The sequence below is a fragment of the Peromyscus californicus genome, unplaced genomic scaffold (genome assembly GCF_007827085.1).
Source record: "Peromyscus californicus insignis strain IS unplaced genomic scaffold, ASM782708v3 Scaffold_13__1_contigs__length_99412109, whole genome shotgun sequence".
NCBI classification, from domain to species: Eukaryota; Metazoa; Chordata; class Mammalia; order Rodentia; family Cricetidae; genus Peromyscus; species Peromyscus californicus.
Window position 1 is genome coordinate 15019717 of NW_026294424.1, and position 25234 is coordinate 15044950.

At 45.5% G+C, this 25234-nt stretch overlaps 1 protein-coding gene across 9 annotated transcripts in view; it reads right to left on the bottom strand.

Moving 5' to 3' along the window:
• The window catches only part of Cobl (cordon-bleu WH2 repeat protein), a 235083-nt gene that overhangs the window by 5997 nt on the left and 203852 nt on the right, over positions 1–25234 (bottom strand). For all 9 annotated transcript variants that reach the window (XM_052734542.1, XM_052734541.1, XM_052734545.1 and 6 more), the window contains 4 exons: positions 16216–16313; positions 13102–14996; positions 10860–10979; positions 9502–9765 (listed from right to left, as the gene is read on the bottom strand). In XM_052734542.1, the coding sequence (XP_052590502.1) occupies positions 9502–9765; positions 10860–10979; positions 13102–14996; positions 16216–16313 (2377 nt within the window). The remainder of the gene's footprint in view (positions 1–9501; positions 9766–10859; positions 10980–13101; positions 14997–16215; positions 16314–25234) is intronic.

The following is a 25234-nucleotide window of genomic DNA, read 5'->3' on the forward strand; positions in this document are numbered from 1 at the left end:
TACATTTGTATAACTCACCGCTAAAGCTATCCAGGAGGTTTGGAAGTACACACGTGTGTGTGTGTGTGTGTGTGTGTGTGTGTGTGTGTGTGTGAAGGCTTTTAGTAAAAGGCTTATTATTTAGTTTCTTTACTAGATCTGGAGCTGGTCAGCTTATGTATTTCTTCTGGAGTTTTGCATTTGTATTTTCATAGTTTGAAGTTGGTGTGTTTAAAGTAATACACTCATGGCATGAAATTGTGTGTGATATTCCCTTTTGATAATAGTCTCTTATGATGTCTGTAGAATCTGCGTGATATTATGTCTCCTTCCCAAAATTGACAAATAATTTTTTTCTCTTGATATATCCTGTGGCAGTCTTACCAATTTGTTGGTTTTGTTAGAGAAGCAGCTGTGGGTTTAACTTTTAAAATCAGCTTTCTCTTTTATTTTATTGATTCCTGCTTTGACCTTTACTTTTTCCTGCTAACTTCAGACTTCAGTTTCACTCTTTCTCTAGTTTCCTAAGGAAGAACCTAACTCAGTTGTAGAATGACAAAGGACCATGGAATTATCTGGAAAACACACTACTTTGGCAGTACTCCACACTTCCATGGTGTAATTCACAATCACCTCAAACTACTTTCTAATCCTCCTTTTTTTATTTCTTTTGCCCATGGGTTATTTAGAACTATGTTATTTCAATACTTGGAGATTTTCCTGAGGCCATTTTGTTATTAATTTATAATTTAATCCTGTTACAGTCATGAACATAATTTTTATTTGTACTCTTTAGATGTAGCTACATTAACTGTTCTCTAATATCTGGGTTCATTATAGGGCAGGTCTGAGTCATGTTAAGTAGCTAATGTTGCAGGCTGGCCTTCCATTTTGTTACCTGATCATTTTTGATTGAATGCCAGACAGTGCCAATTTTGCCTTGAGTGTTAAATAGTTTCACATTCATATGTATATTTTTAAGCTTTGTTCTGAGATGTGGTCATTGGAGGTAGTTTGATCCCTGTTTGAAAGATTTTTGGGGAAGTAGAGGGCCATGTAAATTGTTGCTCACTGCTGAGATGAGAGTGTCTACCCAGTGCCCAAAAGACATGACATTTGAGTCTAGCTTCAGAAGACTTGAAGGCATTATTCTCAACCTATGAGAGCTCCAGATTCTCTTCTTCCAGTCTTTCTTGGTGGTTCTCTTTGCAGCCTCACGTGCACAGGCTTAATACTGTAGCAGGTCCTACGGGTCTCCGGATTGCTCTTTGTCACGATCTCCTCTTCAATATTCACTGTGCATGCCAGCTGCCCTGGTGTTCTGGGACTGTAGCTCTGCTTCTCAAACAAGGAGTTTATGGGTGTGGTGGATAGTTTTGTGTCAACTTGACATAAGCTATAGTCTTCTGAGATGAGGGAACCTCAACTGAGAAAAGTCATCCAAGAGATCAGACTGGAGGCAAGCTTATAGTGGATTTTCTTAGTGATTGATGGGGTAGGGTCCAGCCCATTGTGGGTGGTGCCACACCCGGGCTGGTAGTCCTGGGTCTTATAAGAAAACAGGCTAGGCAAGTCATGCAAAGTATGCCAGTAAGCAGTACTCCTCCATGGCCTCTGCATCAGCTCCTACAGCCAGGCTCCTGCCTTGTTTGAGTTCCAGTCCTGACTTCCTTCAATGATGAACAGTGATGTGAAAGTGTAAGCCAAATAAACCCTTTCCTCCCCAAGTTGCGTCTGGTCACGGTTTCATCACAGCACAGTAACCCTAACAAGGACAATGGGCCTGTGTCAGCACCTTTTCTACACTACAGCTCAGATGTTGCTGGGGAAGGAGATGTCGCATGCAGGCCGCAACATCTGCTGTGGTGTCTCTCAGGGACCATGATCCTTGTGGCTCAATGGTTAATTACTTTGAAGTCACATTTTCCTAAATGTTCGGCTACTTTGGGTAGGATGATAAATCCAGTCCCTGAAATTACCTTCTGGGTTGAAGACTCTTCCAGAGACCCATTGAGGATATTTAAAAAGCTGTGTCTTTCCTCCTAGGTGTGCCTTACCCTTTCTTCCTGGCTAGTTTGATTCTACCGGTTCACCTCCACTGTTCTAGGTTAGCAGTCTTCCAACTGTACCTGACCCTTCCCTCTCCACTCAGCCTATACAAACTGTGCCAAGGCAGAAGCAGGCAGTCTGAATAGCTACAAATCACATACACACATTCACACATGCTAGCACACCTGTAAGCTCTCCAGACATACTATTTCAGCTTTATTCTTCTTGTGATTCTTATCAAAAACCAATCTCAAAATGGTTAAGATGGAGCCCCACTAAAATGACCTTTGAGCTCCTTAAATGTATGCATGCCACTCTATGTATATTTTTACCTGAAAAAATGACTGTAAAAAGTAAACAAACTCCAGTAGCACGCAGGTGAAGTCACCCAGGAGTCAAGTATGCTAATATTTGCAATGTGCTTCTACTGCACACAGATAAAATCCTCAGCCAGGTGTGAGGGTCACAGGCCTGCAAGCCCAGCATTCTGAACACTGAGACAGGAGGACCATTGAGTTCAGTGCCAGCTTGGGCTACACAGTGGGATCTTGTTTCAACAAGAGAAGAAAGAGTGTGTGCTGGTAGGCAGACGGGTAGACAGTGAAAATGGACACAGATGTGAGAGAAAACAAATATTGCAAGTTTTCATCAAAAGCTCCTGGGGCTTGCACAATTGTTTCAACTTGCACAATTATTTCAACTTTTCAACATGTTTGAAATAAAAAAAATGATAAAAAAGCAATCTTTCATGCAAAAATGAAGAAAAATGGAGCTTGATGAACTGTATTTTATAGAAGTCAGAGTAAGAAATGGCTGCGAAGCCTAGGCAGGCTTTCAAGCAAGTCCTCCACCCAGTCTTGGGATAAGTTCATTAAAAAAATAATCCCCAAATGTAAAACTAGAATGTGTGTGAGTGTGAGGAGCACACATTGTGGACTGTGAACTTGAACCCTGGCTGGGTGAAGCTTTGAGAGCTGCTCACATTTTTTTTTAACCCCTGTATCTTCCACTGGTAGAGTGAGAGTGAGATCTACGTTACAGAGTTGTCAGGTGGCCAAGGTCATTTCACAGGGTGCCTAGCACAATGGGCTGGCCGGCACACCTGCTCACCATGGGGTTCCAGGGTGCTCCTGTGTTGGCACGCTTCCCCACACATTGCAAAGGGTTGAGGTGGCTCTTGGTTTTGGAGGTGTCAGCCCAAGGTTTTAGGTCTATGGAAGCACATCACGAAGGCAGCATTGGATAGGGCATGTGTGGCCGGGTACATGCATTCCGTTCGCAGGAGGGAAGCAGAAGGCAGAAGGAGCTGGCCAACCATGGCCAGAACTCCCATTAGGCTTCTCCTTTGGCATATGGGCTTCTGGGGAACACTACAGATGCAGACTATATCACTTCCCAGAGTCAGGTTTAGTGATCTGTAATGAGGGTTTGGCATGGAGCCACAGGCCGAGTGAGCATTCCCAGCTTGCTAATGCTAGGATGCTGAGATCATTCTGTCTGGGGTATTGTGGTACCTTACCTAGGTGAATCTCTCAAGACACATGAGGATAAGTGGGAACGGGGCAAGTTGGTGATGGTAGGATAAGGGAGATGAGGAGGCAAGACAACTGCTCATCCTTTGCTCTCACAGGCAGTATAGAAGATCTGGAAGTCATGTCTACTACCCGCAAGACCAATAGGATGGTGTGACATGGGTTAGAACAGTTCTCAGTATGTTAGGAAAAATTTTTGGAAAGGAAAGTAATGCTCATTTTTTTTTTTTTTTGGTACATATAAAAAAGAAAACTGCAAAAGGACAGCCTGGGAACCATCTAGGTAGAATTTCACTGAAGCAAGTTTAGGGAGGCAGGTAACTGTCAATGAAGGTTGAGCTCAGGCTTCGGCTACATTGCTGGGTTACTGCCAGCTAGATTGCTATCAGGGATGGTTCTACTGTGAGAGTCTGCTTTTGTGGCCAGCAGGCCAGCAGCAGCCTGGGAGCCAAGAGCGTGGACGAGGAGGAGAGAGGTGGTGCCCATGGGAGAAGGGTCTCAAAGAAGAGATCAGTGTGGATGCCCCACACTAGAACCTCCTCCAAAACTCATGACCCCTAAAAGAGTCTCATATTATTTTGCTTAGACAAAAAGAAAAGTTCTCCGGGTATGTGTGTGGGGGTCACTAGAGAATACAGAAAGCTGCAAAAATATTTGACTTTTATTTTTCTTCCTTACTTGCCAAGGAGAATATTCTCTGCATGGAAAAAGGTGAAGTGAACAGTACTCCTGGGGACTGCTGCTGGAGAACGATTTTTTTTTTTTTTTTCAAAAAGAAATCGCCAAGAGAGCAGGAAATTCTCTAGTTCAGTTGAGGGTGCAAATAGGCCAGGAAGAAAGATTGGAGATGCCCAAAGGTCATTTTATTTCCCCAAAGGAAAGGAAGGTGTGCACTTCCAATTTGAACTGGATATCTGGCAAGATTTTCTACTGATTCTCATGGGCTGTGATCTCTCAGCGCATAGACAGCAGGATGCAGCAGGAGGGCTGAGATGTGCGGCACATTATGAATGAGACACACTCTCTTAATTCTCCTTCCAGCTCGGGACCCAATGCCCACTCTATGCCAGCAGCTATTGATGGGGCTGAAGATACAATGATGGGCGAGTCTTATTGTGCAAGTCCATGTTGTGCAAGCACAGGCCCACATCCAACAGGACTTACACTAGTTCTCAGGGAACTCGGAGTTGTGACCTGCATTAAGAAGGGAAAATTACATAGTGACAATGTGGGAAAACTGAGCTGCCTGGGGACTGAAGGAGCCCTTTGGAGAGCTTAGAGTACATTTGAAAACAAGGATGAATTCACTCAGTGGTTTCGTGACAGGCTTCATCCCAGCTCCATTTTCAGACAACAGGTAAGGTGGGAGAGCTGTCACAGGAATATCTTGACTGCCTGTCTCGAAGCCATTCCGATTTAACTACATATAGCGAGGCTCATACAATGAGCAACCGGGGCCCAGTGTTTGAAGCAACTGTACTTAGGAGTCAGGCCTGTGCTGACACAGGTTTCTGTTCCCTAGTCCCTGGAACATGGCGTACTCTTCAGCTGAGAAGGAAGAGGTTTGTTTTTCTCCTCCCTAGCTTGGGACATCCTGACAACATTACGTCTAATCAGTTCTTGGGGCTTCCTGTTGAGGTCAAGAGGCATGACATGCATGTGTCTACATCTGTGATTCCTGTAGTGGGAAAGAGGGCACCTGTGCTGTGTGAGCTCAGTGTGGCTCATGGGCATTTGCCAAGGCGGCCAGGAGCTGATAAGATGTCTGGGCATTACAAAGGTGCTGACCTAGGAGTGTTTTGCCAGGAAAAGTCACAGGATATCAGCACCCCACCTGCCTATTTATCAAATGGAAGCCACAGCCTTTCCTCCCAGGGGAATAGAGCAGGAGCTTGTTATGCCCTCTGTGTGGGGTGGGGTGGGGTGGGGATTCTAACCAAGTCCTTCAGTTATTCTGAAAGGTTACTTCTCCCTTTTTGTGTCTCTGTGGCACAGTGCTTTTTGTAGGCACAATGAGGCTTCATTCAGCTGTCTACTCTGAATGGCTCTCCCAGTGCCAGCATCCTGGAAGGTGCTACTGCAGGCTTAGGGAACGAAGCACTGCCATGTGCATGTTTACACATACACACAGAGAGAAGGAAGCAAGGTGTGCATTCCAGGCCCCTTGACACAATTCCTTTCACACAGATCTGCTAAGGCAGCTGGATGCACAAGGTTGTTTTTACCTTTGCTGTGAATGAAGGACTGAAAGGAGGAGGAAGCTATCACTGGGAGGTGGTTGTGCACTGAAACCTATCTTTAAGAAGAGGAGACATCCTAGGAAGAAACCTGAGTGGTTATAGCAGAGACACACGTGCCCTCATATGGAACCAAAAGCAAATCAGGCAGCTGGGAGTTGCACTGGCAGCAGTCAACAGCCAGAGACCTGGGCCACTCACACCATGAAGGCGACTGTGATCACTGTGAAAAACAATGATGTCATCTTTAAGATCATTATTCTTTCTCCCTCAAGCTGACCATTCTGTATCATGGGCAGCATCTTCCCAATGAGACCCGAGTCACAGTAAGGTGAACAACCATCCGACTTTGCCTGGCATGGTCAGGTTTTTTGTTTGTTTTTTTTTTTTTGTTCTTAAAGTTCTAAATCTTGGGGAAGTCTCCCACCCCAGGATCTGAGCTGAGAAAGGGCTTTCTCAGGGGCAAGAAGCACCCTGCAATGTACATGGCAGCTTTTCACAAAATCCTGGAGAGCCAGAGCCAAGGGTCCATCTGAGCAGGAAGTTACACCGAACACCCAGGTGTGAAGAGCCACATAGATGCCTCACTGTAGAGAGCGCTGCCCAGGCTGCAAAAGCCACAGGCTTATTGGATTTTCCTCAATGTCAGCTGGATCAAAGAGAGGAAGGAAGCTAAAGAAACAGAGGGAAAGCCCCTGTGTTGACACTCCAGAGCCATCATAGTCCATGGGCCACACAGCAGGAGAGCACCATCTGATCAGCGTTTTGGAACCATTACCTGAATTATGAACATTCCCACTGAGGCCCAGATCCAGTGCTCTACAGAAAGTTGCAGGAGGAAGGCAAACCAGAGGCCACAAAGGTGGGGGAATGGCCCTAGGGACCAGCATGTGCCCAGGAGAGGGCAGTGTAGCTCATGAGTACCTGCACACACACACCCACCAGAGGGCCTGGGAAGGGCTGCTCAGGAGCGTGTGTCATCCTGCCCTGGCTTCCTAAGCCATGTTCTGCAGCAGGTGGCAGAGGTCATCTGGGTACAATATTGACAGAGTGACAAGAACTTGTTCAGTGTCATCTTGCCCCACATCACCCAGGACCCAGCTGTAAGACCCAAAGCACCTTGTAAACAAACATGCCATATAAATCCTTAAACACTGACTGACCCATACTTTTCAGAGTGGATAAGGAGAACCCAAGAGCTAAGTCAATCCAAGAAATAATCAAAACTTGGTGTTGTGGATTCCACTTAAGCAGCTGACCGAAAGCTGAGATCATGTGGGAAATCACAGCTGTGTCTCCTACTCTGGCCAGAACATTTTAGCTGTAATGACCTTTCCTCCACGCATGCCTGGGGTGCACACTGGCCAACCTCCTCCTCACCTCCAAACCTTCAGCTGGCCATGTCTAGTGCAGGCTTTCTCATTCTCTGCCCTTCATTTCTGCCCCTTCCTTTCCAAATCACTTAGTCTCTTTTTTTCAGACTCTTTTAATCTTGTTTCTTTTTATCTTCCTGCGAAGCAGAGGAAACAGGTCTCAGAGAAAGCAAGGCTGAGTTTTCAATTTGGAGACTACCACTTGTTAGTTGAACAGCCTCGGCTTTTGGCTTCTCTCGACACAGAATCCTTTTCATCATAGCAGGATAAAGTGGCAGCTATTTTGAAAAGCTCCAACTAGCGGCCAGTGAGATGTGTGTAAATATTGAGAGCAAGCGTGTGCACATAGCCTTTATGCCAGCAGCTCCTTCCCCATAGAGCTCCCATGGGTACTTAGAACTGTAGAGTGTACCAGAGCCTGTGGACTATGCTTTCAACTAGACCCACACATCTATGAGTATGAAAAGTTTATATTACATATTAGGCACAGGGAGACACTAACAACTATAGTACTAATGCCCATTTGCTATAATGAAAGTTATTTATAATTCATCAATTGTTAATTCCCGGAAATTTCCACTTAATATTTTCAAACCATGGTTGACTAGCTCACTGAAATGGTTGGAAGAGAAGCCTCCAATAGGTTATACTCAGTGTTTTTCAGAATATATTAGAGCAGTGAACAAGACATATAATTACCCCAAATCATACAGCAAAGTCCCTTTGTAGACAGTTGAACTCAGCTGACATATGGATTCTAAAGTCTGAAAAGTCTGATTCAGGACTCAGATGTTGCCTATAGACTTTTTTGGCTGAAAAACATGATTTTAGGAGCTCAGAAACAAAGTCTGATGATGGTCTTCACTAAATTACTTAGGACTTCTCCAAAGAGGTTCAGAGCCATCGGCTCTGGTACTCAGGCTCTGGGAAATGGCTGTCTGGGGCCCAGAGGGGCCTCAGAGCTGTACTTAGTCATCTTCATCTGACTTCCATGAGTCCATCTCAACCACTCATGACACAAGTTCAGAAATACACCAGGTCCATAGACATGGGAAAGCAGAAGGGCCCGAAGAAAGCTCCCATGCCCTTCCTGAGGATTTGCTTGAAGCTTGTCACGCTCCGGTGCTGCAGGATAGGGACCTGTAGCAGGCGTTGCCTCCAGTGGAGATGGCTTACATCCTTGATAGGAAATGTCACTTCTTATCTGGAGTCACACCTGCAGAGCCATTGCCCTCAAAACAGGACAAGCCCAGGGAGGTGGGGCTAACCAGGGATCAGAACCTAATGGATGCCTGAGGGAGCTTAGAAAACCGTCACTCAGGGGGGCCCATGAGGCTCTGGCAGAGCAAAAGAGCTAGTAGCCTATGGGTGCCCATGGAGGGAAAGACAGATTTTCTCAGCCACATGTCCTAGGGACCTTTCCTCTCTTCTGCCTCGTTAGGCTTCTAATCGGGGGAAACAAGGAGATCTGTCTGTCTTATTCATGGCAAGAGCAGCCTTATATGAAAGGGACCCAGCCTTGGCTTCATGGGTAACCTGCTTTCCTTAGAGGATACGGCCTGGGCAATAAGTACCCTTTGTGCTAAGTCCAGGCCATGTCTGACTAAGCCAAGGGACTTGGATTCTCTAGCCTTGTATGTTTAACATATGAAGTAAAGATTAACTTTCTACCAACCTCTTCAGGGACAGCACAATTTCGGATGCAGAAATGATCTCTTAGAAAATCTAAAACACCCTAGGCTTTCCTGTTATTAGCATAACGTTCCATATCCAGGAGGCATGTGCAACCACAGAAGTCAGTGAATTCATAGGACGACCTGGAGCTGAAACAGAGCTCAGAAGCCAGGTGGAGTTTTTAACTGCTTCAGGAGCCTGAGTTTTCTATAGTGTCTAGGTGGGAAGTAGATAAGAAGGCCTGCATTATACTGCACAGAGAGACCTGGGCGGGCGGGGGAGGGGGAGAAAAAAGTGTACGCTCTGTTGGGAGACTTTGAATTCACTAAGAGCTACGCTTTATGCTGGCAGACGAAGGTAGGTAGGGGAAGACAGCTGACGGCATCACAGACTAAGGGTGCTGCATCCCCAGTAGGAGCTCCAGCGAGCACACTGTGGATTCTCACTCAGCCTGTCGCTGCACTAGCGCTGATTTGGGGTTAGGAGGGGGGCAGAAGCGGGTTTGGCTTGAATATTGCCACATGGGCAGCAGGTGGTATGTAGAGCTGGCTTTCTCCTGAGTCAGCTCTTTTTTGCCCAGCCCTCAGTGGTGCCCTCCAGTAGCGGGGCTGCACAGTCAGCTTTGCCTCCAGTCCTGTTACCCCTACCAACGCTCACCTTTCTCAGCCTTGCAGCTCCTGTGCCCGAGCGGATGGCGTCCATCAAGGCTTGCCTGGCATCCACCGTGTTGCTGAGGGTGCCTGTGCTGAACCTAGAAGCCGTTATGGAGGCTGACGGAGCCTGGGGGGCTGGAGGGGGTGGTGGTGGCAGGACAGGTGGGGGTGGAAGGCCATGGTCTTCTTGCTGAGCTTTGTCCAAACCTGGGGCTAAGAGCGCAGCATCTCGGAAGTTCTGGAGCTCCTCAGAGGCAAGGGATGACACCTAACGAGACAGTTAAGTGATTACTAGAGTGAGGGCTCATGGACCCCATCTCATCTGTGACACCCCATGGTGATTGGGTTGACACTTTCAGGGGTGATGAGATCATAAATTGGAACTACCATGAACAGAATCAGTACCCTGTAAAAGAGACCCCAGAGAGTCCCGTGAACCTTCTGTCACGTGAAGCCTTGGTGTGAAGGTACACTGAACTAGACAGACAACCAAATGAATCATCAACTCTGCAGTTGCCATGATCTTTGACTTCTAGCTTCCAGAACTATAGGAAATAAACCTGCGTTGTTTCTAAGCCAGCCCGTCTATGGTGCCTTGCTACAGCAGCCTGCCAGACTCAGTTACCATTTGTGTAAAGGTCCTTTCCAAGAATACAGCACACAGCTACCCATCTCACAGTGAACCTCAAACAGCTCCTTAATGATGAATCACAAGAAACAGACATCTGTCTGCTGATGACTTATACACATATCCCTGTGCTCTTCCAAAGCATGGCCCACGGGCATTAAGCATGGCAGGAGTACTCTCTAGTCACTCAACTTTCCTTCACATGAGAGAAACAGAAGCCAGACATACAAACTTGAATAACGAGGGGTGAGGGTTGATAGTCACTAAGACCACAGGGGAAATGTCCATGTCACATCATTTCTTAAATCCCATGTATGACAGCTATGGGTGCGCTGTCTTGCCCCTAAACTCAATTAATATTTTGCTGGTAGTCGTGCATGTTTCGGGATAGCTTCACACAGCAGCCTCATTCTGTGAGGGTAGGCAGTGGCCTAGTTTTCCTAGCCCGAGATCATGCTGAGTGTGTGAGAGAATTTGGGAAGTGTTAGTGTACAAGGTAGGCTTGCAGAAAAGGCAGGAGGATGCCAATGGTCTCTCACTTTCTACGAGCAGCAGCTATGACCGCTGCCTGGATTCGGGAGACAATGTGCTGAGCGAGCAGAGTCTGCAGCTCTGATGGTGACTGCCATCTAGACAGAGTGATGGAAACTTGGTGGTCCTGGCCTAGGTTGCTGGGGCGAAGGATAGGCAAGTTTCTGAACCTGTTATATATACAGGGAGACCCTTTCCCTTACCTTCCTCAGGCTGAGAGTCCCGCTGTGGCCCCGAATGGCTGCCAGAAGGGCGGATCGCTCGCTCTCTGTCTCTGTGTAGGATGGTTTCTTTGGCCTTCCTTCTGAGGTGTGTTCTGCAGTCTAGAATATTAACAAGGTCAACATATTTCACTCTGACAATAAGGAAAGGCTCACTCCAAATCAGCGGAGGCCTATAGCATACATTCCACTCACTCTGTCTGCCTAAAGGTGCACTCAGAAGGTCCCAGAAATGCTTTCAACTTAGCCACAGTATCGCATAACCATTTGATTGTCTAGTTTCATCACATTCAAAAACTTTACATAGCCATTCAACACATTTGTAGAGCAGGCTTTGAGCTAGACTATGATGCTCAAATGTAGGCTGATGTAAATGTTCTGAGCACGAGCAGAGTTCAGTGCATTAAGGTTTTTACAGCTTAGGATATCTTCAACTTTCTATGGGCTACCATGACAGAACTCTGCAGTAAGCTGGGTGGGGGGGCAGCTATCTGGGAATCTAAAGCTATAGCTTTGGGGTTGCATCAAATGTTGGCTTTTACTATGAGACTATTCTTGCTATTCTCCCAGCTTTCCCTAACTGGCAATGTCGTAAATCTTGTAAATCTACTGAAAGCTTGTAAACCTGGATGAGAATGTTAGTGGGTGACATTGGGTCAGAGCATTTAGACTCACCCTACCATGTTTCAACTGAAAAAATAGAGAAAATAACTCATTATTAGCACTGGTTTAGTAATAACATTTTGATGTATTAAATGAGCTGATATGGAGAAGGATCACAAAATTCTTGTGGTTTTTTTTTAACTGTAGAATAGCAATGCCATCACATAATGTTTCAGTCAACAGTATACCACACTGATGACAACAGACTACCAAGACTGAAAAGAGCTGAAATACTCCTGTCTCTCAGGGACACTGTAGCCATACTATTGTCCTACTGCAATGACTTTTGCAGGTTTTTGGGGGTGATGCTAGTGTAGGCAAACCTATGCACTGTACTGGTAGACATGCATGGGTATGACACACAGTTGTATATAGTTGTAACCCTGGATTATGACACGGGTGACCGTGTTACTGTATTATGCATTCACTATACTATAGGTTCTATGGTTATTTTGGCATGGACAACTACCTTTAGGATTTGGTTTTATTCCTTTATCTACCTCCAAAATGATGAGGCCTGCTATTAGATCAGTGGCACCTTTTCATCTCCTGATGATTACACTTGATGTAACGAGAAGTCCCTGTTGAGTGCCGGCCTGTTGCCATGTAGGCTTGTGCGACACCTCACGATGGTCACACAACAATGAATCCAGACTGCCATGCCATTCTCAGAATGTGCAGCTGTGTTGATCAGTACACAGCTGATCAGAAAGCAGTGGCCCTGCCTGAGTCTTACTCTCTCAGAGTGTCAAGATGTTCTCCGGGAGCTCATGAAAGGCATAGTCCTCAGCCTGTTACCACTGGAAGCTGGTGGAGACTTTAGGAGGTGGTACCTGGTAGGAGGTCCAAGGTCACTGGAAGGAGGTCCTTGAAGGGGATGGTGGGATACTTGTCTCTTTCGCCTCCCTGGTTATGAGGTGAGCATTTGATCTCACCATACTCTGTTGCTTTGCCACAGGCTCAAAAGCAATAAGCTAACTGACCATGAACTAAAAACTCCAAACTGTGAGCCAAGACAAACTTTTCCTTTTTCTAAGTTTTTCAGGTACTTTGTTATGAGAACACAAAGCTGACAAGAGTGCTTCCAGACCAGAGTATAGTCACATACCCTGGCCTCCCTATCACTCTGGCCCAGAGGATGGATATTTATTGATTGACATCTTTTCCCTTGCACTGCTGGAACTTGACAAGATAAAGCCCATCAGCCTCTCTAGTGCTTTTATTTAAATGCTTTGAAAGCAGGAGACAGAACGTAGTTAAAATGAAACCTGCAAACTAGCAGCTCTGTCTTTGCAGTCTTTCCTCCAGTCCCATTCTCAAGATCTACAACAGGGATGAAAGGCCTGCTCAGGTGCTCCCTGTACCCAACCCCTGATGCCCACCACATTCACTGTGCTCCCTGCACCCAACCCCGATGCCCACCACTGCACCCAACCCTGATGCCTACCACATTCACTGTGCTCCCTGCACCCAACCCCGATGCCCACCACTGCACCCAACCCTGATGCCCACCACATTCACTGTGCTCCCTGCACCCAACCCCGATGCCCACCACATTCACCTTGCGGAGCTTGTCCCTCCCTCCTGATGAGTGTATAGCTTCCATTAGGGCACTATGCAGAGATGTGTCTTTTGGAACTGGCCTTTGAACAACAGGCTTGAATTTTTTCTTTGGCCCAAAAATGCTGGATGGTAGAACATCATCTGTGTCTTGAACATCTGTAGTTAACGGACTAGGTTTTTCCTCTGTCTGTAAGATGATGTAGCTAGTAGGGCTAGACTCTTTTGGACAGTGAGGAGGCTCACAATTTCCTGGGGCCCGTGCAGAACCATTCATCAGTATCCTCCCAGAGTCACGGGCCTCTGCCAAGAGTGGAGGGGGCGGGTGCGGGTGCGTCCTGTCCGGTGCCCGTGTGGGGTTAGATGTTGAGCTCGTCTTTTGGTTACTTATAGTTTGCTTTTCATTGAAACCACAGCTCGGTCCCACAGAAACACGATCCCTCTGGGAAGATCTGACTGGGAGGAAATTGGAGTTTCTGTGGACAGCAGCAGGACAGTCTTGAGTAGCTGGCTTCCCATACGGGCTGCTGACCCCTACCCTGGGATGGTCTCCTGCTGGCACATGCACACCAGGGTTGCTGGAAAGGCAGACAGAGCCCTGGTTTGTATCAGGCTCATGCTGTCGTGCCTCTGAGTATTGGTTGGGAGCTGCATCGTCTTTCCCAGTGGGAGGTGGTCTAACCAGCTTTGGTTCTTCACGACCCTTTTCAGCCGTCTTTTTATGTGGTCTCACCACATCAGCATGGACTCTTGGAGGCCCCATCTTCTTGGCAATAGCAGAGGCCACGTACTGGCTGGATGTTCTTCTCTGAGGCTTGAGGAATGTGACTTCTGCGGGGTTAGCCGCTGGCACTTTCACATGACAAGAGACTGCTGACCGTGGCCGGCTTCTTTCTTCCTCCAGGTGGGCCCCATATTCCTGTGGGGCAGGCTGTTGCTGGGGAGTGGGCGTTGTGAAGGTTGCCTTCAGTCCATTTTCCTGCTGTGGTTTTGCTGGTGTGGCAGTGGTGGCAGTGGAGGGAGCGCTTTTGGCTGTACACTCTGCTGCTGGCCCATTCAGGTATTTTTCCATTGAGTTACGCCTCCAGAACTCTTTGACTTTTCCAATAGGCTGTGCATCCGTTTCGACAACAGCTGATGACCGGGATATGGTCCTGCTCCCATTCATGTGTGGACTCACCAGATTCCCTAGTTCATCAATCTTAATGGCACCAGTGGAGAGGGACACATCCCTGTCATAATACCTCATCTCTGATTTGGGAGGGACAATTTTATATGTAGTGAGGCCATACTTGAGTCCATAGCTTCCCCCTGAGGCCTGGCCATGCTGAGACCATAGTGGTAGTGCTGAGATGGGGTTTTCCTCCTCACCATCTTTTTGATTCACTGGCAGTGAATTTACTCCGGGACCTGCCTGTGTCTTCTGGCTGTGAGTAGATCCATGCCCCTTGCCTTTATCCTTCGCTTTTAGGTCATCTATAAAAAGCTTTGAAACAAATGAAGTACCTCTGGGATCTCTTTCCATCAGATTCTCATCTTCAGAAGTATTGGCTAAGGTTGATGACTGATTTCTCTTTCTGACATCTTGGGAAGGAGGGGAGGGGTCAGGCTCTTTTCTATTTGTCCTTACATGGGGCTGGCTATGCTCAGTCTGAAATGGGGACAGGTGAGATCTTTGGCTGGCAATGCCCTCTGTGTTAAAAGTAGCCGCATTGTTGCTTCTGCTGGGGAACAGTCCTGAGTCAACAGGCTCATCAGAAACCTCCCCAATAAATGTAATTGGGATGTCATCCATGCCATTATCAGGGATTATGGCTTCTTGCAGACTGTGGTTAGACACACCATTTATGGAGCTGGTTAGAGAGCTGGTATCTGTTTCATAATTTTCTTCCATTCCTGCAGCGAAAGATAAACACAAGTTACCAATTGGTACCCTTTGTAGTATTTCCAGTGAGTTAATGCAAGCATGGCCAATCCTTTGATTTCCCCAGGGATTCCTACTGTGTTTTGTAAAGCATACATGTTAAGTGTTATCTTGATTTATAATCTACATCTGTCTGGAGCCAGAAGTGCAACTTTTACCATACAGCAAGAGAGCCATTTGCAGATCCATGATGTTTCAGGGTGAGATGTTTAGTCACCACATTTTGCCAAGTCATCCAATCATAAGACAGATTCCTACATTTGAAATTCTGGAAAATGTCCTCAAGTGAACTGGGATCTTATCCTTCCTATTTCTTGTGTCTACTAGGAGCACAGCAAGATATGAGGAATGATTTGTTCTAGCTTTAATTTCTTAAAGAGAGAATAAGTAAGTTTTGGTGTCTTCAGAATTACACTGATTCTTCAAAGCACTAAATGATGGAGTGGGTCATGTGGTCACAGTGTGTGGGAGACTATATGGCTGGTTCAGATTCCCAGCTGTGTCAACCGAATACCAATGAGGAGACACAGAAAACTGAATTAGACAAAGACAGGGTCAGTTTTAATGTCTGTTTTATCCTTGTTGTGTTTTTCTAGTTTATTTCTGATGTGTGCCACGAAGAAAATAGTGTGGCTTTCTTTGTCTAAAGGAGTTCCTGCTTACTTACTGTAATTATTTGTACCTGCCTTGACCTTATAGTGCTATTTTCCAAGAAACATGTTAAAAGAACAGCAGTGCCATGGGGCATTCCATGGTAAGGGTGTTTATCATGGACAAAAGATTGTGTATTTTGCACTAACAAGCAAGGAGGAGTTATAAGTTTTAATAGACAGCTGCTTCTCTTTGTGCCATCTAGGGCTTCCCTACCTCATTTTGGTATTCTGGATGTTTCTATCTTTAATGTGTGTAGACTGATACTTAACACTCTAAAGTAGCATTGCTTGTCACACACTTTAAAAACTACTGAGATCCTTTCTTAATATCGCTTGGAGCCCTGACAAAAAGCAGTCCATCAAGAACAGCCCTCACCTGAGAGAGGAGTTTAGCCCTTACATACAGGCAAAACACATCCAAAACAAGCTGCAATCCCAAGACTTCTTTCTTGTGGAGTCATACCAAAGTACTCAGAAAAAGTGCCTTCCTGTAAGGTCATACAGGATGCTATCAAAGTAGGAGGCTTGTGGCTGTTACCTTCCAGGTCTCCATCAAGTTCTGCCAGGGTTTGATGGAGGTGTCCAGTAATGAATAGGTCTTCATCATCATTTGGAGGCATGGTGACTTTCTCGTTTCTAAGGAAGACCAAAGAGAAAAGAAGAGTGCTTATTTTCCTAGTACTGATTAGAACTTAGTCCTCTTTTCCAGAAAGTTCAGTTCATATTCAAGGCTAAGTAGTCCCACATTCACTGGACCACTGCTGTCCTTGGAACTACACAGATTTGCACGGGTGATGTCTGTATACTGTATAAGGCGTGTAAGTTACGCATGTAGTACCTGATATGTTTGGAGTGTTACGTTCATATTAGTCCCAAAATGTTATCAACACCTGAACCCCATGTAGTTGGAATGTGGTCCCCATGTCTTCATTCTGCTACACCAGACAAGTAAACATGCTGGTAGGTCTCGTGTACATATCTGAGTTGCACCGCGCTTGGCGTTCTAAGAAGAGAGGCACCTGATGACTAGCTGTTTGTCATGATGCCAGGGCCGTGTCTCTCTGCTAGACTCTAAACTGTCAGCCTGTTCCTGAACATCTGCATCATGAACATCTGTCCGTGAACATCAGTGTCCCTCAGGCTGCAGTCATGTAGGCTTCAGGCTCTGGTACAGGACACTTTCGAACTTCCTACGCTGTCAGAGAGAATCTAAGAGCAGAGCACGTGGGCCCGTGTGGGGAGCATTCAGAAGTCCTTCGATTTTGCCTGCCCACTGTGCCGCCTCTCTGCAGTGAACCATCTGCAAGGTTTGGAAAGGGAGGAACAACTCGTTTCTCTACAATAAGGGGCTTTCATACTGTCTGATATGTTTCTTTTTCATCACATTATTGCATCTTAGTTCCTGCATGGGGCAGAAGATGCGAGTTATGGGGACTTGGGAAACCTGACTGTGCCCCACACGGAGGCGAACTACCTTTGGATTCTTTTTATTGTAACCATAAAGACCATGACAAGAGAGACCGAAAACATTCAGCCCACTGGAATAGTAGAAAAGCTCCCATTCTTGGCTTTCCCTGTGGCTTCCTTCCTGGAGGTCTTTCAGAGGGAGGCTCCAGAAGATGGCATGCCTCTGTGCTAGAGAGGCAGCTTTGGCCTGCTGGACCCCAAAAAGAGATTAGTTGTATAAATCACCTTATCACAACCCTCACAAATGATTTACAAGGTAAGTGGTGTCATCATTGTCATTGTTCAGATAAGAAACTGTAGAGAGAGACCAACTGGCATGCGCAAGTTCACATAGCATTCAAAGCCAGGTGCACCTGCTCCAAAGCTCGAGTAAGGGTAGGCTGCATTGATCAGGTGGCCCAGCCATGTCTAGGGTCAAGAGGGACAATGTGGCCTGCGGTGGCACAGGGCATCCTAAGATATGTCATCCTGCTGCTCAGGAGAGGGAGGTCATAATTTATTTGCGTCACAGGGACAATGGCATATGTGAGACAAATGCTGCCAAAACAATTTGAAAGCTGCCTCTGCGAGGGCCTTTGCCTCTGTTTTCCTATTGTGTAGAAAACACAGGCATGTCTAGGGCAATTGTCCGTCTTCAGTGAGAGCTGAAGGTTCCTTTCCGCTGACTGTTAAAATTGAGGACCAATTTCCATCATTGCTAATCAGGCCCAGATAATGATGCATGAAATGTGCCTTGTACAATCCTCACTTACGCAGCAAAATTTTTATTCTAATAAATGAGTCTTTCTTTCTTCGTGACTATGTCCATTTGGGAGCCAGGAAGTAGCTTCAGGATCAGTCTCTGCTAATGTCCTCTGACAGGCTAGACAAAAGGGGCTGGTTGGAGATGTGTGTGCATGCAGACCAATTAATCAGGACCACAAGAGGTGCCCAACTGTCCTTCCCACTGCTTTGCTTTTGGCCTTTAATTGTTTCAGTGCAGTCTACTAAAGCTGTTTCTCTCCCAGGGAATGTGATGGAAAAAAATAAATTCAAATATTTACTAGAATACATGGCAGAGGAAAATATGGAAATTTCCAGGCAAAATGGTATTTGACATATAAAACAAATCAGTTTTTAGATTTATACTTGTGGTTTAGGATGCTTAAAGTCCAGCCAAAGAACATATAATAAAAATATATGTATATGTATACATATATTCACATATATATTCTTTTACATTAAGGTATTTGTCTTCAAAGAATGTATGGTTCTATCACCCAGGAGACATTGAAAAGAAGATTATCAGTAAGAATTAAAACTAAATTCCACCATTTTATTCTAAATGTTAAACTAGGAAAGAAAGGAAACCACTTTGAACTAACGAAACTGCAATAAATATAAGACACGCACACCTGCTGCTGATTTTAAATGGAACACAATATGGAATCACATATCAACAAACAACACTTTATCTTTGTAAGGAAGCAATTCAACTGGAGGAGAAAATATAAATGCAACAGTATTCATTGTATTCTGTGAAGCAATCTAAAATATTCAGCTGCAAGGAGAGCTGTCTCCATTGTAAAGGGCAATAAAATCAGTAATTCTGACATCAGAGAGCCTGTGGAGAAATACAGTCCAATCAGTAACCATGACAATCAGAGAGCCTATGGAGAAACACGGACTAATGCTGCTTCTAGCACAATGCATGAGAAAAAAACAACAAACCAAGACACAGAACTATATATAGGATAACTGTGACGACAAACACTACATACGCCTGTGGACAAGGGTGGGCTAGGAATGAGCCGCAGTGTGCTGTACTGAAAAGGAGGATTTGCAGGGGCTGTTTACCATCAGTGCCTTGTGTGATAAAGTAATTGTTTAAAGTGCATGCTTACATATTTGGGTGCTTTTATGTGCCTGAATGTGGAAGTTTTGGAGATGGCCTCGCTCTAGAGTTCCCCATGTAGGCTAGACTGTCTGGTCAGTGAGCTATGGGGATCCTCTTGGCTCTGCCTCCATTGTGCTAGAAATAAAAACACATGCCATCATACTGGGCTTTTTTTTTTTTTTTAAATGTAGGTTCTGGAGATTGGACTCAGTTCTTCATGATCATATGACAAGCTCTTTACTGACCTATCTCCCAAGACTGATGAGCCTATTTTAATGTGCAAAATTTAAACTGTTTTCAGACTCCAGTTAACGATTCTTTTTTGTTGTAAAAGAGTTTAAATGTTTTTCACATGAATGGTATGGCAAGGCCTTCTTTCCTACAGGAGCCTACTGGTCCCAAGATCTCACTGGCCATCTATCAGGGAGAAGACTACAGTCAGTTCGGAGCAGCTTCAGTCCTTCAGCAAACTCCTACCACCCAGGAGCAGTCTCAACTGCTCTATTAGTAGCTTAGTTCTAGGTGTATGGGCTTTCTTGGCTAGTTTCTTCCCTGCATCCAGATCAACTGTCGTGCTCAAGTCTGAGGTTCCATACTACTACAGCTACTCCTTCTCCCAGGTCTTCTTTCCCCTGACCAGTCCTTTTCCTCTTCCTGCCTCATATAGACTTAAAGACTTCCCTTTCCACCCACTGATGCTGGCACCCAGTCTCAGACCCTGCCAGCACACCTCTATTCTCCCATGGTCCTGGCCTTGCTCCCTGGCACTCGGATGTGATTTGTGCCCTTAGGGTCATAGTTATTCGGGGAGGAGTAGACATATGCCAGCAGTAGCCAACCTGGGTGCCTTACGGAATGCAGGAAAGTCTAACCATTGCCAGGCCCTTGGCTTAGGTTTCTTACAAAGCTGCCAAGTCCCTTCACTCTCTGAGCAAGGTAGCAATGGGTCCCTTTCACTGCTTCTTCAGCTTGCCCTACTTTTGATGTACCTCAAGGATTGCTATTTTCTGAGCCTGAGCTTTTGCATGAAGGGTTATCTAGTCAAGATCAATGCCAATGTACAATTGACCAATTTTGTCTTCCTGTCTAAGATTTCTGGGGTTAGAGATCTAGTGGCATTTGCTTTTCCTCCATAGCCATTCTCCATTGTTGCAGAGGGTTACACTGAAGCATGAGACTGCCATTCCTCTTTGGAACTTACCTGGACTCAATCATGGGGCCTAAAGAGTAGCTTCCTGGGCTTACAGGAGAGCACAAGGCATGCAGCACTGAATGCATAGTGGGCAGAGAGCAATGTATCTGCTGACACAAAGCACGGATGTTTCTTTCCCAGGCTCCCCACCTCCCCCGACAATGACCAAATCTTTAGATAGAGTTCTTATTGGCAGTTTATTGTGGCTGAAGACCAAGAAAACTGAAAGCAGACAAACATTGAGTGGGCATTTTGCTATCAGCCTGCACATGTTGAATAAACACAGCCAGAGCTATTTTCTCACACAGAACTGGAGGTGATGACTGTGGAGAATGTGATAATGTTCATGCTATTGCTGCATAAGGTATGAGGGACAAGCAAAGAGCACCGGGGACTTCCAAACCCATCTGTCTAGGAGGCTCATCTGCCTCATATGCCTTCTCTTTGGGAGCTCAGAGTGGAGCTAGAGGGGATGCCTCTTATCCAGCTGTGGCAGCTTTGGCCCAGCTTGGCCTCAGCACTTGTTTCTGTAGCTCCAGGCAGATGAGAATAGGGAATTGCCCTGTCTATTCAGTGCCAGGACAAATAGGAGCTTGGTGAGATTTTCTTTCCATTTGCTTTTAGAAAAGAAAAGGTGAATAGCATGATTCTGACTCATCTCAAATCATAAGATACTCGCAGTGCATTGTTATGCTTCTTTTTGATTTGGCTGAGTTTCTCTAAGAGATGTATGCAATTGTGAACAATGTCTAAGAGGAAAATCACGATGTTTTCAGAGAGCAGTGTAATTTGTTTATGGAGACCAAAGCAACCCTGCTACTGCAAAATGATAAGGGCAGCCTGAGAGTAGGTAGCCTGGGAAACTGGATGACTGCTGCACATGCTCACTGCAGCTGTAAGCATTCCCCTGGTGATAAGGCTTCAGACTGTGACACTGGTGTTTAATACACGGGGGGGTCATATGTGTAATTTTACATCTTCTTACAATCCTATTTTAAAGGAGAGAAGTGAATGCAATTTTAATTGCTTTAATTTTAGCTTTATGTACACATGTGATTAAAACATTTGTACACGGTGCACTAGAATTGATGAATATTTTAGACATACAAATTATTTCAACTTGGATAGCCATGTGGCAAGTGCTTAGCAGCTAATATGACTAGCGGCTATAGTAGAGTCCAGCACTCAATATTTTTCTATAGTATTGGAGATCACATCAGGGCCTTATGTATACAAGGCAAGCACTCTACCAAATGAGTGCTGTCCTCAACGCTTCCCACATTCCTGTGTGTTCTGATACTCCTTAGAAGGACTGTACAACATATAATATGCTTTTCACTGTTCCTGTAGCTACTGTGCTGATGGTCATAAATACTCAGGATTCTACATGGTCATGGTGTTGTTTATAAACGCTTCTGTGGTCACACAGTTTCTGGACTCCAGGTATTATGGTCTGAGCTACATGAATGACTTCTGAAACTTTTGTGGCCACAGTTGCTGGAGTTCTAGTTTAGGGATCCAGAGGCTGGATGATGTAGAATCTAGGGCCCAAGTTCCTTTCCAGTCTCAGTCTACATGCAAGGCTACTTGGGAACACATGCTCTGAAAGTGGGGGAAGAATTTCTCTCAAACTGTAATTATGAACCTCACTGCTACCATCCTACCATTTACCAACAAGCTGGGGCTAGGAAGGTCCTTGAAGGGTTTCCAGGTAGAGAGTGGGGCAATGGATGAGGGTGGGAGAGGGGACCCTCTTCACTGCAGAAACTATACTTCTCTTCACACATATACACTATTTAAAAAAATCCTCTGAAAAATCCATACATGTAATGACATGTTCTGACCGTTTTCACCCCATCCCTCCTCCCATCCTCTTCACAGTTCTGCTGAGTCCTTCTTCCCAAGAAGTCACTTCCGCTCTCAGGTGTCTTGCTTTTACTATCATTCATGACCCACCGAGCTGAACGAGGTTAGTTAGTGTGAACATGGATGGATGCTTGTTTATTAGACCATGAGCAACCTACCAGTAGCCACAGCACTGAGAAAAGTGACTTCCCTTTCTCCCCAGCAACCGTCACTTGTCAACAACTCCTGATAATGTGAGAGGGGTGAGGCCTCATGGCCCCTCCTCTAAGCATGATGGATGGTGGACAGGCTCCATTTTGTGCAGGTCTTTTGTTAAGTACCTGCAGCCGCTGTGAGTTCATGGGTCCAATGGACATGTCACGTACCGCAGATGGTGTTTCACGGCATCCTCCCCATCCTCTGGCTCTTACATTACCATCTTTTGTAATGCCGAAGGGATATTGTATTTTCTACTTTGGGAGGCTCTCCATGTGACTGCATGTGGATACACTGTTAAGAAAAACCCCAAGCCACACCGTCATCTCTCTGATTCACATTTTACAGCATTTTTGCCTAACTGAAGCTCCCCACAGGAACCTTGGAACTCAGAGTTTCATGATGCTGATGTGTAGACAGACGAAGTGCCTGATGACAGCCAGATGGTTCTGGGGATCCACTGTTTAGCAACATTGTTAGCTCTTAGTCTTCTTGGGGTGGGAGAGACAACATCCCCTCTGCTTCTCCCTTCTCTGCCTATTATTTCTACTCAAAAAAAAAGATGTTCTAGTTTGAAGAGGAGGCAGGCAAGCAGAGCTGGAAATGATCATAAAGATTATCCAAAGAATCCTGTTTCTCTTATTCCTCCATGAACTGTAAATGATGGCAACAGCAACAATAATAGTATCAGGCACCACTTTTGAAGGCTAACAACATGCTAGTCACTATTCTAACAGGAAATGCTACATATCTCAATTTTACTGAGGAAGAAATAGAAGGCAGAAGGGAATGTGCAGGCCAAAGGCCCACTTTTGCCCAGCTATTCTTTAAGAATAAGGAATGGTGGCCTGGGTCCTCTCTAACAGACAGGTGTAAGATACTTCTAAGTCCATCTAGCATGAATTGTAACCATTTTCCTCGGGAAAAGCTACTGGTGAGGCTCAAAGTGTCACTCAGAAGGAGGGACCGCCACCACAGGCATATCTCACCTGTGTGTGTGTCCACCTTTCGGCCAGAATTCCTCTTGTGAATTGATTTTGTGTACCAAGTTTAGAGGAAGACAATGGAAAGATGATGCCCCAGTTTTTGGGTGCAGTTTGAATTCAGGGCAGTGAATAATTTGCAACTGGATCTAATCAAATGAGTTGATGGAAAAGCACCCCCCTTTTCAAACTGTACCACACACAATAAACTAGACTTATGGTCAACCATTCCCACTTGCTTTATTGTGTTAGAAGATAGGGTTTTACGACTGAGGTCCTTAAACTTAAAGCCTAGGCTCCAGGGACACTGGGTGGTACTCATCAACACAAGCCAGCAATGAAGAAGCAGTCATAGTGGCAAGGGGCTAAGTCTCTACCCTCAGCCATGCCAAATCAAAGCAGCAACTCTACCACATGACTGCACAGTAGAAAAAAGACCGCTAGTAGCAGAGGGTGACCCCCACAGTCCTCTGGATGGGTGCTTGGGAGAAACAGTAAAATGCAAACCCAGGCAATCCATTCTCCCAAACACAGATGATATCAATAAGTAAAGACAAGAGAAGCTAAGGAAAGCAGGACCTTTTGGGCTTTTATGGGTCATGATTTGTCTTTACGTGATGTTCAAACAGCATTTAGTGACTTCCTGAGGAATGGAGGTGTGGCAACAGAAGATCTCATGCTAGTAAAGTTGAAAGCCATAGGTAATTCTTACCTCCCTAGTGACTGACCCCATACTTTCTGCATGTTGAGGGTATCTATGACAACTTCCTGGAATCCACTCTCATCCTAGAGTCCTGACCTTGCTTGTTATGGCAAAGGGTAACTTTTGGTGTCCTTAACCTTCTAGGGTCTAGCATTCAGAGGTGACAGAGAGGGACACAATATAGCCTGGTCTCATACTACCATTATGCCCCATGCAGGATGAACCCTTTTGGGAACACAAACAGCCATCTTAATATTAGTTCAGAAACTAGGTATTGGATTGGGATTATTCTGGGTAGAGGCAGGAGTTTGGAATGACATCTGCATCTGCACTAAGTATGAACCCTGGTAGGAAGAAGATACTAAACAGAGTTTCCAAACAGTGCTTAAGGGAGCACCATCCTAAGTCCCACCCAGAGGCCTTTTGCAGGGGGTTGTATAAACCAGTGTCCTTGTCTGCAAGGTCTTCAAGATCTTCTAATAACCCACTGAGGCTGAGAGGAGAATATCATGGCTTCCCAGATATATCTGTACATGCTCTTATTCTGAATAGCTGTAGCAACATCTGAAAGGTTACAGATGGGCAATCAGGGTAAAAGTGCTTCCATAAGAGTCACAGAATAGTGAAGGCATCCCTATATACTTACTTAAGGGCACACCTGAGGACTGCCTACGATGGATTGCACACCTGTTTAGTCTCGCCATGAATACTCAAGTTACATAACAGCATTTTACGTTTGTGAGATGTGAAATGCAAATCTGGATGTCTGGCACACTTCAGACACCATCCACACAAGGTCTGTAACCTCCTTGCCAGGTGATAACTAGATGTCCACAAAAGGGCTAGCTTCAGGTGATGCCTGCAAGTCCTCTGCCCTCACTGTCTGCTCCCTTAACGATGGCCGTTGACCTCACCCCATGCCAGCTGCAGCACATGAGCTTCAACCCCTTCTTACACTATGGACATCGCCTACCATCCACCTGGCAACGCTCTGAACTGCGTACTTTGAAATACACACACAATAAACGCGTGGGCTGAGAATGTATGATTTTTCAGCTGAGATACTTTCTGCCGAAAATTTTAACCTCCTCCAACCTACAGTTTTTCATTTCATGAAAAGAGAGACCTGAGGTCATCTCTTGAGAGGATAACTTAGTGTCTCAGTCAGGATTTGAGATCAGAGATAGTCGTCTTCTTCGCCCAGCTGACAAGGTGAACAAGGTCAGAGAGAGGAAAGTGACAGGGACCAGTGTTGTGCAAAGTGGTCCAGAGTGA